Consider the following 15,547-nt stretch of genomic DNA (forward strand, 5'->3'; position numbering starts at 1 on the left):
ATACTATGATAGTAACACATGGGTTGGACTAGTGTTTCCCAGAATTAATTCCCAGATCTTCCATTGGGGGCAATTTACCCAACCTAAAGTTTCACTTTCCTGCTAGGAGAAAACAGACATAAAATATAGTATTTTATTTTTTTTTATTTATTTGACAGATAGAGTTAGACAGTGAGAGAGAAACACAGAGAGAAAGGTTTTCCTTCCATTGGTTCATTCCCCAAATGGCCACTACGGCCGGAGCTACGCTGATCCAAAGCCAGAAGCCAGGCACTTCTTCCTGGTCTCCCATGCGGGCACAGGGGCCCAAGCACTTGGGCCATCCTCCACTGCCCTCCCGGGCCACAGCAGAGAGCTGGACTGGAAGAGGAGCAACTGGGACTGGAACCTGGCGCCCATATGGGATGCCGGTGCCATAGGTGGAGGATTAACCAAGTGAGCCATGGCGGCAGCCCCAAAATATAGTATTTTACAAAAGAAAGGTCCTAGTATTAGTTTTTAACCAAGAGTAGGGGCACATGTCTAGTCCTCTGTCAACCCTTCAAAAGAGAATAAATCTGAAATAGAGTGAAAGTCAAATCATAAACGTATGGGAGACATAAGGAGAAACCAGATTAAAAGTGAAAGAAATCCATTTTCTAAATCAATTACATGAAGTCAGTCTGGTTGCCATCCTCACCTTATCGACGAATAACATTAGGAAGCCAGAAAGCTGTTCTCCTGCTCAAGAAGCAACCAGGTTACTGAGGCAGAAAATCCCAAATCTCTATTTTATGCTGAGATGGCCTGGAGCAAAGTTCACAATCGACAGTGCCTGACTTCTCTACCAATGTGGCCATAAAAGCCAATCCAATCTCATGCACGTTCAGTTGTCTGCATTATAAGATAGCATGTCCCTTGGGGCCAGCATTGTGGCACAGCAGGTTAAGTCACTGAGGCAGGCATCCCAAAGGAGCACCAGTTCAAATCCCAGCTGCTCCGCTTCCAATCGAGTGCCCTGCTAATGTGTCTGGGAAAGTAACGAAGGCAAGCCCACGTGCTAGGGATCCTGCCCATCTGTGTGGGAGACCCGAATGGAATTCCAGGCTCTTCTATGGCCATTTGGGGAATAAACCATCAGATACAAGATAGGATAGTGCTCATTCACTTGCGCGCTCTCTCTCTCTCTCTCTCTCTCACTCTGCTTTGCAAATAAATAAAAACATGCATCTTTTAAAAAATACAGCATAGGGCTGGCGCCGCAGCTCAATAGGCTAATCCTCTGCCTAGCGGCGCCGGCACACTGGGTTCTAGTCCCGGTCGGGGCGCCGGATTCTGTCCTGGTTGCCCCTCTTCCAGGCCAGCTCTCTGCTGTGGCCCAAGAGTACAGTGGAGGATGGCCCAAGTGCTTGGGCCCTGCACCCATGGGAGACCAGGATAAGCACCTGGCTCCTGCCTTCAGATCAGCGCGGTGCGCCGGCCGCAGTGCGCCAGCCACAGCGGCCATTGGAGGGTGAACCAACGGCAAAGGAAGACCTTTCTCTCTGTCTCTCTCTCTCACTGTCCATTCTGCCTGTCAAAAAAATAAAAATAAAAAAATACAGCATATACCAATGCTAGAAGCAAGCCTAAATGAATACAATTCACAGAGAGAGAGAGAGAGAATACCAGTACAAACCATACAACTTACAGGAGATTCTAGGTCTCCAGCCCAGCCCGCCCCGTTACTAACATTTTTAGTGCCAGTGGCTAAGCTGATGCTTTATTTCCCTGCAAGTTAGGGGTAAAATAAAACACAGGAGACAGAAACTAAAATTGCTGTGATTTCTCATATTTCCCTCCCTCAAGCTCATGGTAGTAAGGCACTAGAAACAATATTGTGGCTTTTTATTTTTAAACACAAAAGTGTCATCAGGAAAAAGACTGAAATTTTTGCATATACATTTTGCAACTTGGAAATTTAAATCTTCAATACATTAATAAATACATAAATCATGTTTTAAATAATTATAATTTAGATGGAGATTATAAGCAAGGAATATCAGTAATTGCATATCAATAGAGAATAAATCTGTTTCAAGAATGTATATGGGGCTGGCATCATGGTATAGTGGGTAAAGTCACTGCCTGTGCCTCCAGCCACCCATATGGGTGCTGGTTCATGCCCCAGCTGCTCCACTTTCCTGATCCAGCTCCCTGCTAATGGCCTGGGAAAAGCAGCAGAAGATTGCCCAATTGTTTAGGGGCCTTGCCACCCATATAGGAGAACTGGATGAAGCTCCTGGCCTCTGGCTCTGGCCACCGCAGCCAGCTAGGGAGTGAACCAGCACATGAAAGAACTCGCTCTCTGTCTCTCCCTCTCTCTGACTCTGACCTTCAAAGTAATAAATAAATAATTTTTTTTAAATAAAGGGCATACATGTACTCTAATCCCATCATTATGGCATTTTTTCTTTTACTGCAGAGAAGAAAATATAGGAGATTCTGTATGAAAATCTTAACACTAGTTCTTTGCATACTATAACTAGGGCTTAGGGCTGTATTAAATTTTTATATCTCCTGTAAATAAGACATAGTCAGGCATAGAGTGATGATTATGAACACAGTCCTGCAGTCAGCTTGTCTGGGTTCAAATCCTACCTCCAACCCTAACCAGCTGCTTGACAATTTTCCAGTTATATAGTCATTCCACAACTCTGCTTCCTTGTGGGTAAGTTGGGGATAAGAGCAGCACCTGCTCTGTTACGTGGTAGAACTCAACAGTGCCTGACCCCTCACCAAGACTCACTAATGCTGCTCATGGTGACATTCTAGTGTGTGCTACTTATATGACAAACAATAACACTGAGAACAATTAAGTAAAGCACCTTAACACTGACAAGGATTCCAAAAGAATTCAATGAGAAAATGTAGTCAGCCCTTCTCATCTGTGGGGTCAACATCATTCAACTGAAGATGGTAACTACTTTCTAATTACATCCGTTTTGAACATGTACTGAGTTTTTTATTGTCATTATTCTCTGCACAATATAGTATAACAATTTTTTGTATAGCATTTTATTGTTGTGGGTGTTATGGATATCTAGAGATTAAAATATATAGGAGGATTGCATATATTGTATTATACAAATATTATACCATTTTGTATAAGGGACTTGAGCATCCATGGATTTGTGTATCCAAGGGATCGTGGAACCAATCCCTCACCCCCCTGAGGATAATAAGAGAAAATTCCAATAGTCTTTTCAACAAAAGGCGCTGGGACAAGTGGATACCTATATACAAAAGAATAAAGTCATAACACTACCTTTAGTACTGCATACAATAAATATAATACTTTATGCAAAATTCAGTCACAATGGAATATAGACCTAACTGTAAGAGTTAAAACTGTAAAACTCTTAGAAGAAAAAAATGTGATTATATCTCTTGTGTCCTTGGATTAGTTGATAGGACATTAAAAGTATAAGTGACAAAAGAAACCTTGATAAATAAGCCTATATCAAAATTAACAGTCTTTGTTCTTTAGAGGATACCGTGATGAATATAAAAATAATGAGAGAAAATATTCACAAACCATATATTTGAAAAGAGATTAGTACTTAGCATACTTTTTTCTTTTTTAATTAATTTTTTGAAAAAAGATTTACGTATTTGAAAGTCAGAGTTACAGAGACAGAGGGAGAGATGGGGAGAGAGAGATGTCTTCCACCCACTGGTTCACTCCCCAAATGGCCACAACAGCCAGGGCTCGGCCAGCCTGAAGCCAGGAGCTCCTTCCAGGTCTCCCACGAGGGTGCAGGGGCACAAGTAATTGGGCAGTACTCTACTGCTTTCCCAGGAACATTAGCAGGGAGCTGGACTAGAAGTGGAGCGGCTAACATTCAAACCAGCACCTAAATGGGATGCCAGTGCTGCAGACAGTAGCTTATCCTGTTACGCCACAACACTGGCGCTCATTAGCATACATTTTTAAAACTCTTAGTAACTAAAAAGACAACTCAAATTACAAAATGGTAGGGCTGGGGGGGGGGGGGAGGCTTGAATAGACACTTCTACAAAGAAAATATGCAAAAGGCCAATAAGCACAGGAAAAGATATTCAATGTTATACATAAGGAAATGTAGATCAAAACCACAAAGACGACTGGTGTTTGGTGCAATGGTTAAGATGCCACTTAGACACTAACCCACTGTTGGTGGGAATGCAAACTGGTTAAGCCACTATGGAAGTCAGTCTGGAGATTCCTCAGAAACCTGAATATAACCCTACCATTCAACCCAGCCATCCCACTCCTTGGAATTTACCCAAAGGAAATTAAATTGGCAAACAAAAAAGTGGTCTGCACCTTAATGTTTATTGCAGCTCAATTCACAATAGCTAAGACCTGGAATCAACCAGTAGACTGGATAAAGAAATTATGGGATATGTACTCTACAGAATACTATATAGCAGTAAAAAAAAAACAATGAAATCCGGTCATTTGCAACAAAATGGAGGAATCTGGAACACATCATGTTGAGTGAAATAAGCCAGTCCCAAAGGGACAAATATCATATGTTCTCCCTGATCAGTGACAACTAACTGAGCACCAAAAAGGAAACCTGTTAAAATGAAATGGGCACTATGAGAAACGGTGACTTGATCAGCCCTTGCCCTGACTGTTGATGAACAACTTAATACTTTATTCCTTTCAGTATTTTTTTTTGGTTGTTCTACTTAATACTATTGGATGAATTCTGTAATTAATACACAGTTATTCTTAAGTGTTGAAACTTAACTGAAAAGTGATCCCTGTTAAATATAAAAGTGAGAATAAGAGAGGGAGGAGATGTACAATTTGGGACATGCTCAATTGGACTTGCCCCAAATGGTAGAGTTAGAAACATACCAGGGGATTCCAATTCAGTCCCATCAAGGTGGCATGTGCCAATACCATCTCACTAGTCCAAGTGATCAATTGCTGTTCACAATTGATCATAATGATAGGACCAAGAGTCAAAGGGATCACATAAACAAGACTAGTGTTTGAAAATACTAACCGATAGAATAAAAAAAAAGGGAGAAAACAATCCAACATGGGAAACAGGATACACAGCCGCCTCTAGAATGGCAAATGCTCTGAACAGCACTCTGGCCTCAGAATCAGCCCTTAAGGCATTCGGATCTGGCTAAAAATCCCATGAGAGTTTCTCAGGTATGGAAAGCCAAGACACTGTGGCAAAAAATGACCTAAATGAAAGATCTCTGCGAGTGAGATCCCAGTGGAAAGAACAGGTCATCAAAGAAGGAGGTACCTTTCTCTGAAGGGAGGAGAGAACTTCCACTTTGACTATGACCTGGTCTAAATATGATCAGAGTTGGCGAACTCAAAAGGCTTCCATAGCCTTGGCAACTCATGACAAGAGTCTAGGGTGATTACTGACGCCATAAACTAGAGTGTCAATTTGTTAAGTCAACAACAGGAGTCACTATGCACTTACTCCTCATGTAGGATCTCTGTCCTTAATGTGCTGTACATTGTGATTTAATGCTATAACTAGTACTCAAACAGTATTTTTCACTTTACGTTTCCATGTGGGTGCAAATTGTTGAAATCTTTACTTAATATAGACTAAATTGATCTTCTGTATATAAAGAGAATTGAAAATGAATCTTGATGAATGGAAGGGGAAAGGGAGCGGGAGAGGGGAGGGTTGCGGGTGGGAGGGAAGTTATGGGGAGGGGGGAAGCCACTGTAACCCATAAGCTGTACTTTGGAAATTTATATTCATTAAATAAAAGTTTTTTTTTAAAAAAAGATGCCATTTAGGACATCTGTATCCTTTATCAGAGTGTCTGGGTCCCAGTCTGGGATCTGTTTCCAATTCCAGCATCTTGCTAACGTGCACCTTAGGAGGGAGCAGGTGATGGGTTAAGTACTTGGGTCCCTACCACTCACACGGGAGACTGGGATGAAGTTCTGAACTCCTGGCTTTAGCTGAATCCTGGTTGTTGCAAGCATTTGAGAAGTGAACCAGGAGATTTCTTTCTGTCTGTATCTAACTCACTCTCTCTCTCTCTCTCTCCCTCTCCCCTCTCCCCTCTGACCTCTGCCCTCTGCCCTCTCTCCCTTCAGGTAAATAAATTTTTTTAAAAGAAAATAAAGCAAGAAAAGAGATATCAAGCATAATTTTTAAAAAACACACAATCAGATAACAACTTCACATCCACCAGGATAACAATTCAAAAAGCAAATAACAAGAGTTGGCAATGGGGCTGGCACTGTGCTGTAGTAGGCTAAGCCTCCTCTTGCAGTGCCAGCATCCCATATGGGCACCGGTTCTAGTCCCAGCTGCTTCTCTTCCAATCCAGCTCTCTGCTTATGGCCTGGGAAAGCAGTGGAAGATGATCCAAGTGCTTGGGCCCCTGTACCAGCATGGGAGACCCCAAGGAGGCTCCTAGCTCCTGGCTCCTAGCTCCTGACTTTAGATTGACTCAGCTCTGGCCAATGTGGTCATTTGGGAAGTGAACCAGTGGATGGAGGATCTTTCTGTCTCTCCCTCTCTCTGTCTGTAACTCTACCTCTCAAATAAATAAAAGAGTTGAAAAAATATGGAAAAAATAGAACCCTCCCACATTGTCAATGGAAATGTAAAATGGCAAGGCTTCCTTGGAAAATTATTTAGCCATTCCTCAAAATGTTAAATACAGACTTACCACATGACCTAGTAATTCCACACCTATGGATATTACTCAAAAGAAATGAAAACATAAACATATGTCCATATAAAAACTTACACAAAAATGTTCATAGCAGCATTATTCATAATTTTCAAAACATGAAATGTTTTGAACCCAAATGTCAACCAGTTGATAAACAAAAAGAAACTGGTATATCCATACACTTAAATAGTATTTGGCAATAAAAGGAGTAAAATACTGATACACACTACGAGGATGAATCCTGAAATCTTATTAAGTGAAAAATGTCAACATAAACATTTTTAAAAATATAACATATGATTCCATGTATAGGAAATGTACAGAACAGGCAAATCTCTAGACACACACACACACACAGATCAGTGGCTGTTGAATGTTGAGGGAGAGTAGGTAGGGAAAATGCCATTGAGTGCTAGTGGGTACAAGGTTTCTACTCTGAGTAATAAAAAGGTCCTAACCTTAAATTTTGGTAATGGTTACATAATTCTGAATTTATGAAACCACTAAGTTACACATTTACAATGGATGTACTTTATGATATCTAATTAGAGCTCAAGAGCGATTTTTAAAGAAATGCTTCTAATCCCTTGACAACTGTGGGCTTGATTTCCAAAGAACGACTTTTGAAGAGCCAGGAGCCCATAGTGCACACAGAACACAGACTGAAGGGATCTCCTAGTGTACTACTGAGGACCCAAACTTCACTTCCATTTTCATACCCCCTCCTCCACGATTTACCCCTTCAAGGCTCTCTGTTCAGTACCTGTTAACTAGGCAGCAGGCTACAAAGGTGACCACGCCCCCTTCAAGTTGATGAGTTGATTTAGAGGGGTGCCACAAGTCACACTGGATCACAAAATATATCTTACAATTCATTTGTACAATTTCATAGTGACTGAGGCCTGTGGCAAGCTGGCAAAGAAGAAGTATTGTAGAAGCCGTAATGTAGAAATTGAGCAGCTGAAGATGAATTAATGTCAACCGGCAAGCATGCTGCAGAAGGGAGGAATCGAACGTGTTCTAGGTGGGAAGGAATGTGCACAATGGGCCGGAGGTACATGTATTGTTTGAGAAATTAAAGTACGTAGCATGCAGACACGGAGTGTGATGGAGAGAGGCAAGCCGAGTTCTTCAGCAGGCCAGGTGTACCGTATTAGCTCAGAACAATGCAGGACTGGTAAACAGAAAAAGGACACAATAACACTGGTGCTTCAGAAAGCTTGTCCAGGTCAGTGAAAAACACATCCTGAAGGGACTCCAACAAGAGGCAGGTGTACTAATGTGGAGGCTACCAGAAAAGGAAGGCTGGCCTAAACTGTGCCACTGCTGATGTAGAAGGAGAAAGGCCGCAGGGCTGAGGGAGATTTCACAACTCGCACAGACAGAACTCTGTGACTGACTAGACATGGGGCAGAGGGGGACCTCGGCCTCAGATTTGTGACTTTGACAACAGGACAGATGATCAAGCCTTTCACTGAACCAAGAAACACGCGAGAGCAGCAAGTACGAAATGAAATACAGTAAACATATTCCGAGTAGATTTATTCAATTCAGGGGTCTCTGAGACTTTTCTGATGTCACGTTGGATATTAACATCTGAAAGTCCAGGATGAAGCTGGCCAAGGGGTATCAGTTGGGGAATCAAGAGCCTGAAGGAACGATACGAAGCTCTGGAAGTCACCAAGGTGCCAGGGAAGAGAAGGAAGAAGACCAGCAGCAGAATCCAGGGAACCAGGAGACCCAGACCATAGAAGTCCCAAGCCCAGGGCCCTGCCCTCTTGAGGGGTCTCCCTTCCCTCCTCGGTGGTCAGCTTGAACAGCCCAGGATCAGCACTCAAAAAGTTGATCTTCCTATTCCAGTCCCCAGATATCCTCGCACCATGTGCACTCCCGTGAGCATTTATTCCCAGAATACTGAGAGAAGTCCATGTGCCAGGAGTCACCATGGGTGCTGGTGTCTAAAGAAGCCAACAAATCCCTCACCTCCAAAAAGCCTAGTTGAGCAGGGAACAGAAAGAATGCAACACTCAGACTTACCCCTAATGGTAGAGCTAGAAATGCGCCAGGGGATTCCAATTTAATCCTATCAAGGTTGCATGTACCAATGCCATCTTACTTGTTAAAGTGATCAGTTTAAGTTCATAATTGAACAAAAAGATGGGATTAAGTGTCAAAAGGATTACATAAATAAGACCAATGTATGCAAATAATAATTGATATAATTAAAAAAGAGAGAATGATCCAACATGGGAAGCAGGATACACAGCAGACTCATAGAAAAGCAAATGCCCTAAACAGCACTCTGGCCTCAGAATCAGCCCTTTAAAGCATTTGGATCTGGCTAAAAAGCCCATGAGAGTTTCACAGGCATGGAAAGCCAAGACACTGTGGCAAAAAAAAAAAAATGACCTAAATGAAAGATCGCTGTGAGTGAGATCCCAGCGGAAAGAACAGGCCATCAAAGAAGTCAGTACCTTCCTCTGAAGGGAGGAGAGAACTTCCACTTTGAATAGGGCCTTGTCTAAATAAGATTGGAGTTGGTAAACTCAAAAGGCTTCCATAGCCTTGGCAGCTCATGACAAGAGTCTCGGATGATTACTGACATCATAAATAAGAGTGTCAATTGTTAAATCAACAACAGGAGTCACTGTGCACCTGCTCCCCATGTAGGATCTCTGTCCTTAATGTGTTGTACTATGCAAGTTAACAGTAAAACTACTACTCAAACAGTACTCTATACTGTGTGTGTCTTTGTGGGTGCAGTCTGTTGAAATCTTTATGTAGTATATACTAAGTTGATCTTCTGTGTATAAAGATAATTGAAAATGAATCGTGATGAAGAATGGGATGGGAGAGGGAGTGGGAGATGGGATGGTTGCGGGTGGGAGGGAGGTTATGGGGGAAAAAGCCTCTATAATTCAAAAGTTGTACTTTGGAAATCTATATTTATTAAATAAAAGTTGAAAAAAATAAAAATAAGAAAAGAAACTGCCAAAAAAAAAAAAGAACGAAAGAAAGAAAGAATTCAAGCAACATCAGGACCACGTGGCCAGAGGCTCCATGAAGTTCACGTTGGGAGCTCCTGGCCCAAGACACCCAACTACACAGTAAGTAAGTGCAGACTCCATAGAGAGTGCTTCTAGGATACAAGCATTAAAAGATAGGGAGAAATAAAATGCACAGAAATGAAACATGGCTGGGAATGTTTGGGGAATGTAGGTCTTTCAGAATGGCTGTAATACAGAATGGAAACCAAGAAATCCTTCTATCCCAGTAGAATGGGGAATAACTGAAGGGTTTGGAGTTAGAGAGTGTTTCGGTAAGGCTTCCATTTTGAAAAATAAGGAATAAAAATAAAATTCTGGTCCAGGGCACATTGCAAAAACGCAATACAAATATCAGCTTCTAATCATTTTGTAATAGACTGATATTCTAGACGCAAACTCTGATAACGAGAATAGTTGTCCTGGTCAATGGGTGACCAACAGCTCCCAGGAGTGTTTCTATCAATGTGCTTACAATTTCTGAACCTCTTAATGCTACCTGAAAAACTACCAAAACAGACATGCAGAAATTCTTTACATTTGTATTTGTATTTTTTCTTCCTTTTTTTCTTTTTCCTGTAGACAAATAAAGGGAGGCAATTTAATCTTATAAATTATGAATTCATCCTTCTAAAATAGAAATCCTATCAAGTGACACAAAATATCAAACATTAATAGGTCCTTTTGTTGAAATTGGGCATTTAGGGTCAGGTACTTCCACTAGCAGTTAAGATGTCTACATCCCATATTGGCGTGCCTATATGGGCACTCCAGCTCCTGATTCCATTGGGAAATTTGGATTAAGTTCCTGGCTCCTGGCATCAGTCTGGCCCAACCTCCAAACATTGCTGGTTTACTCCTCAGATGTCCACAGTTGGGAGTGAGCAATCTATCCATCCATCCTTCTATCCATCCATCCATCATCTATCTAGCTAACCATCTCTCTCAAATAAAGTTAAAAATAATAATAATAAAAATTGGGGCCTTCAACCAAGTCCCATAGGTAAAAGCACAAAATTCTGGAGACACTCTGAAATCAAGAAAGGATAAAAACACAGATACTTGTTTTCTGGAATAAAAACATTTCGTGTAAAATGGCAATTTTCCTTTTCTGAAAAGCACACTAGAGCCTCAAATCCCAGCAGTTTGTACAATGATAAACCACTTGCAAACAAGGCCCAAAAGAGCTCAGTCTGTTTCAGACAAATTTCACACAAATCTCAATGTTACTCTGAGGGGGCAAATCAAAATCTTCCTGATGACGCACAGATCATACTGGTTTGTTTCATCATGGCTGCCAGGAACACAAAAGTCAAAGCCATGTTCTTGCAGTAATTGCTAGACCCTTAGCCTGTAAAAAGTCTTGCAACCTGCAGCACAGGGGGACAGCCGTGTTCCCAGTGGCCAGATACTCTGCTGCGTAAGTGAACAGACGCAGGACAGAGACTGCACAAAGCTAGCACCTGCAGAGGTAAAGAAGTGAATTTCAGGAAGAACTGCTCGATTCACCCCTCTGTCTCCTTTTCTCACTCATACTGTGATCCTCTTCCTCTGGGGCCCTTGCTGTGACTTGATCCCCAAGATGGGGTCAAGAGGCTGCCCACTCCTGGGATTGCTCAGGACTCTCTCTGGCAGCCCAACACTCACTCATCATTACCACTGCCGCCCTCACCTGTCCTTAGAAGAAAGGATTCCTGCATGGTCTGCTCTGTGGATTATGAACTCCTTCAGACTCTTTACTTTTTCCTTAAAACCCAGGGCTCCAAACTTCTGAGAGTTTGGGAGACTTTTTCCCTACAAATCCCCACTTGGCTGACTTCTCTCTAAACAGATTCCACCGGGTGGAAGTGCCCAGCTCTGAGTACATTCTTATCACAATGGCTGTTTGGGAGAAGAGAGGAAAGCTGAGGAGCGGCAGGGCAGCCCTCTCCTGGATGAGACAGGAAACGTAGGTACCGCCCAGGTATGTGACGCCTTTTTAACATTTATGTGCTTTTTTATTTCAGAGCTGTATGCCTTGGCTAAAGCACTTTGTGGACCAATAAAAGTTATTTCAAAGCATAATTTGAAATCCAGCCACGTTTCACCCTGCCATTGTCGGTTGATATCATCAGCTGACACCCAGTCAATGCCTGTCAACAACGTTTGGAGCACACTTTGCTTAGGTTCACAGGAGCCTGGGTCTGGGGTGGAATGTTCCCACACAAGCACATTATATGCCCCTCTCTCAGGCAAAAAGTGCTTTCCCATCTTCTAGGGCTTCTAAAGTGGACTATTCAACACTCCTATTAGGATTCCGCAGTCTCTCAGTCCAACAATCAGGAAGTTTTGGTTTTTAACTCCTCATGGGGAACTTAAACAGACAATCAAGACACCTCAGGCCCTGGTGTGTGCATGTGTGTGTGTGTGTGTGTGTTTAATTCTTCCTACTCAAAGTCACTAGTATAGTGTCTGACACATAGTAGGTAGTCAGTATATAGCTAATAAATATCTCGAAGAGAGGAAAAATCAACAGGAGAAAGGAAAGAAAAGGCAGAAAAAAGCACGAGGGAAGGAAGATTTAAACAAGGGAGGGAACAAATGAATACTAAAAAATAAACAAAAAATTTCCCATGAATCCACATGCAAGAAATTAACAACAGAGTAGCAAACATGCAAAATGTACACAAATAACCATAGCACAAAGTATAAAATATGAAAGGTCCACAGCTTCTACTACTAGGGGTTATCAAAGGAAACTTTTATAAATTTGAGCTAGAGAACAGCAGGAGCAAGTCAATGCAGGAAGTAGTATTCAAGGTGGGGCTTGAGGAAAAGGCAGATTTCAGACAAGTGATGGATTCTAAGAGACAATCGATATTCCAAGGACAAGTCATGAATGTGAGAAACCATGGGATAAAGTGGTTTAAGGGGAGAACAGAGTATGAATGGACCTCCTTTAGTATCCAAGCTTATCAGCACAAGTACTAGTGATTATTAAAGGACATCATTTGGCTGAATGAATGGACAAATGAATTAGCTTAGGCCTAGCACCTCAAAATAAAATAATATGACTATGTTTCTATAATCTACCCACTAACATCAATCGCAAATCATACGTCCCTCTCCGTGAAGGACCTCATAGCAAAATCGTCTCCCATCAAGTTAAATCTACAGGAATTTCAAAATTTATTGGAATTTTTATTATTTCCACAGTGTCTGCAAGTAATTTCATTTCATGCCAGGGATATGGGAAGTCAGCACAAAATAATTTGCTACTTTCCCATCATCAACACAACAACACACTGTAATTATTCTTTCTTTTTCTTTCCATTTCTGATTTTTTTTTGACATTTGAAAGAAAACAAATACAGGCTTTGCTACTGCCCTTCCTCTTACTTCCTTGCCCCCTACCATTAAATGCACACACACACACACAGCAAAGACTGGCCGGCCCATTTGAGAAGAAAGCACTCTCCTGCTGGCTTTTGTGGTTGAGTTATTTCTGTTAAAGAACTAAGAAATAGGACAGACTGCCACATAACTGGTCCTGACAGAAATGTTAACTCTGGAATAATACGGATCAAACAAAATCAGTATAAAAGCCAGATGGATTAGTGAAAGCTTCGACACAGGGCTTGCAATGGCTGATATCACTTGTGACCTATAATGTGTATTAAAGACTATATTTGCTGAGAAACAAAGCCAACCACCACCATTACATCTGCTTGGGTTTTTGTTCCATATCTGGCAGACTTGCTCTGCAATGTGATGCTGCTGTTTTCATACTTAAATGCAAATGAATTTCAGGACATACCCTGGAAGAGCTCTTTTTCACACAGGAACTTTCACATGAATGTTCAGAACAGCCTTATTTGCAATACCTCCAAACTGGAAACCACCCAGACATCCTTCAATATGCGAATGGCTAAACAAACTGTGGTACCTTCATACCATGAGCACTGCTCAGCAATAAAAAGGAAGAAAGGATTGAAATACACAACAGTCTGGATGAACCATGAAGAAAGTATGCTGAGTTGGGGAAAAAAAAGTCCTAAAAAGGATATATTCTCCATGATTCCATGTATGTACTATCTATGAAATAACAAAACTACAGGGTTGAACAAAAGAGTAGTTAGCAGAGATTAGGGATGGAAGAGAGGGGATGGGTATGGCTATAAATAAATGCCATGGAGTGAGAGGGACCCGAACGCGCGGCTAGCACCATGAGCCTCCTCAACAAGCCCAAGAGCGAGATGACCCCCGAGGAGCTGCAGAAGCGGGAGGAGGAGGAGTTCAACATGGGCCCGCTCTCCGTGCTCACGCAGTTGGTCAAGAACAACACCCAGGTGCTCATCAACTGCCGCAACAAGAAGCTGCTGGGCTGCGTGAAGGCCTTCGACAGGCACTGCAACATGGTGAAGGAGATGTGGACCGAGCTCCCCAAGAGCGGCAAGGGCAAGAAGAAGTCCAAGCCGGTCAACAAGGACTGCTACATCTCCAACATGTTCCTGCGCGGGGACTCGGTCATCATGGTACTGCGCAACCCGCTCATCGCCGGCAGTAGGGCCGGCCCCACCCCGCATCAATAAAGCCCGCGTGTGTTTTCTAAAATAAATAAATAAATAAATAAATAAATGCCATGAAGGAGTTCTATGGTAATGGCACAATAGCATCTCTTGATTGTGGGGGTGGGTGTCCACATGTGACCAGGAAGCACAGAACCACACACACACACACACACACACACGACTGAGTGTATGAACTGAGGACATTTCAATAAGCTCTATGGACTGTGATCACCAAACAGCTATGAACAGTGAACACCAAAACATTCTCATTCTCTCATTTTCTCTCTCTCTCTCTCTCTCTCTCTCTCTGTCTCTCTCTCTCTCTCTCTCTCTGTCTCTCAGTCTCCTTTCCAAGGCAAGCACAATTCCGTATCCCTCAGTGAAGATAATCTCCCAACGCTTTTCCCCTTTTGGTGAACCGTAATGACCTGGAGAGATAGCAAACAGAACATAGATGAAGTGTTGTCTTCAAGTCCCAGCCCAGTGAGGGACTCCATCCAGAACATGTAAAATGAAACAATCATGTGGGCAAGGTACCAGCAAAACAGGAAATGCTCCCAGAGTTGGCTGACGAAAGAGGCAAATGTTCCAGAACACAATCAGCCCTCAGGGCCCCCAGGGTCAAAGCAGCCAGGGTAGAAACTGGGCTGCAAGCTGAGCCTCCTTGTGAGACATAGCCTTCCTTCCAAACACACTCTCCCACTCTCATTCACCTACTTATCTGTACACCAGAGATAAAGGTCAGACTCAGGAACAGCCTGAAGCCCAAAGCCAGAGCTCAGATGGGCGTGAAGAGGATGGGCAGCCAGCAGAAATCTCTGGGGCAGGGAGACCATGATGAAAAGCACAGGTGCATTCATGATTCAAACACAGCACTGTAGGCACTGTGCACCACCACCGGGCAACATGGCAAGCTGGTCCCAGCAGGGCCGGCACAGGCTTCCCAGAGAAGATAGACCAAAGGAGGCTGGCAGAATGGGCAGTTCTAGAACAGCAGCTCTAAGGGAGCGAATCTCTACAGCGTCAGAAATGAGGGAGTGTGAGGAGGTAGGACTGCCATCGTGCTAGGAGGTAGGACTGCCATCGGGAGGATTTCACTCCAGGGCAGGAGGACTCATCAGCTGACTCAAGCTGATCAAGCTGGCTTGCTGGCAATGACTTCTTTTTTTTTTTTTAATTTGACAGGTAGAGTTATAGACAGTGAGAGAGAGACAGAGACAGAGAGAAAGGTCTTCCTGCCATTGGTTCACTCCCCAAATGGCCGCTACG

The 15,547-nt window shown here is 42.7% G+C and overlaps 2 protein-coding genes across 6 annotated transcripts in view; one reads left to right on the forward strand and one right to left on the reverse strand.

Moving 5' to 3' along the window:
* PDE1C (phosphodiesterase 1C) overlaps positions 1–15,547 on the reverse strand; it is a 398,369-nt gene that overhangs the window by 240,131 nt on the left and 142,691 nt on the right. The window lies entirely within an intron of this gene.
* Positions 13,905–14,299, forward strand: LOC133749944 (small nuclear ribonucleoprotein Sm D2-like). Its single transcript, XM_062179321.1, has one exon. It carries the CDS (start codon positions 13,934–13,936, stop codon positions 14,297–14,299), a length of 366 nt encoding a protein of 121 aa, XP_062035305.1. The 5' UTR covers positions 13,905–13,933.

The sequence above is a fragment of the Lepus europaeus genome, chromosome 20 (assembly GCF_033115175.1).
Source record: "Lepus europaeus isolate LE1 chromosome 20, mLepTim1.pri, whole genome shotgun sequence".
In the NCBI taxonomy this organism is placed as follows: Eukaryota; Metazoa; Chordata; class Mammalia; order Lagomorpha; family Leporidae; genus Lepus; species Lepus europaeus.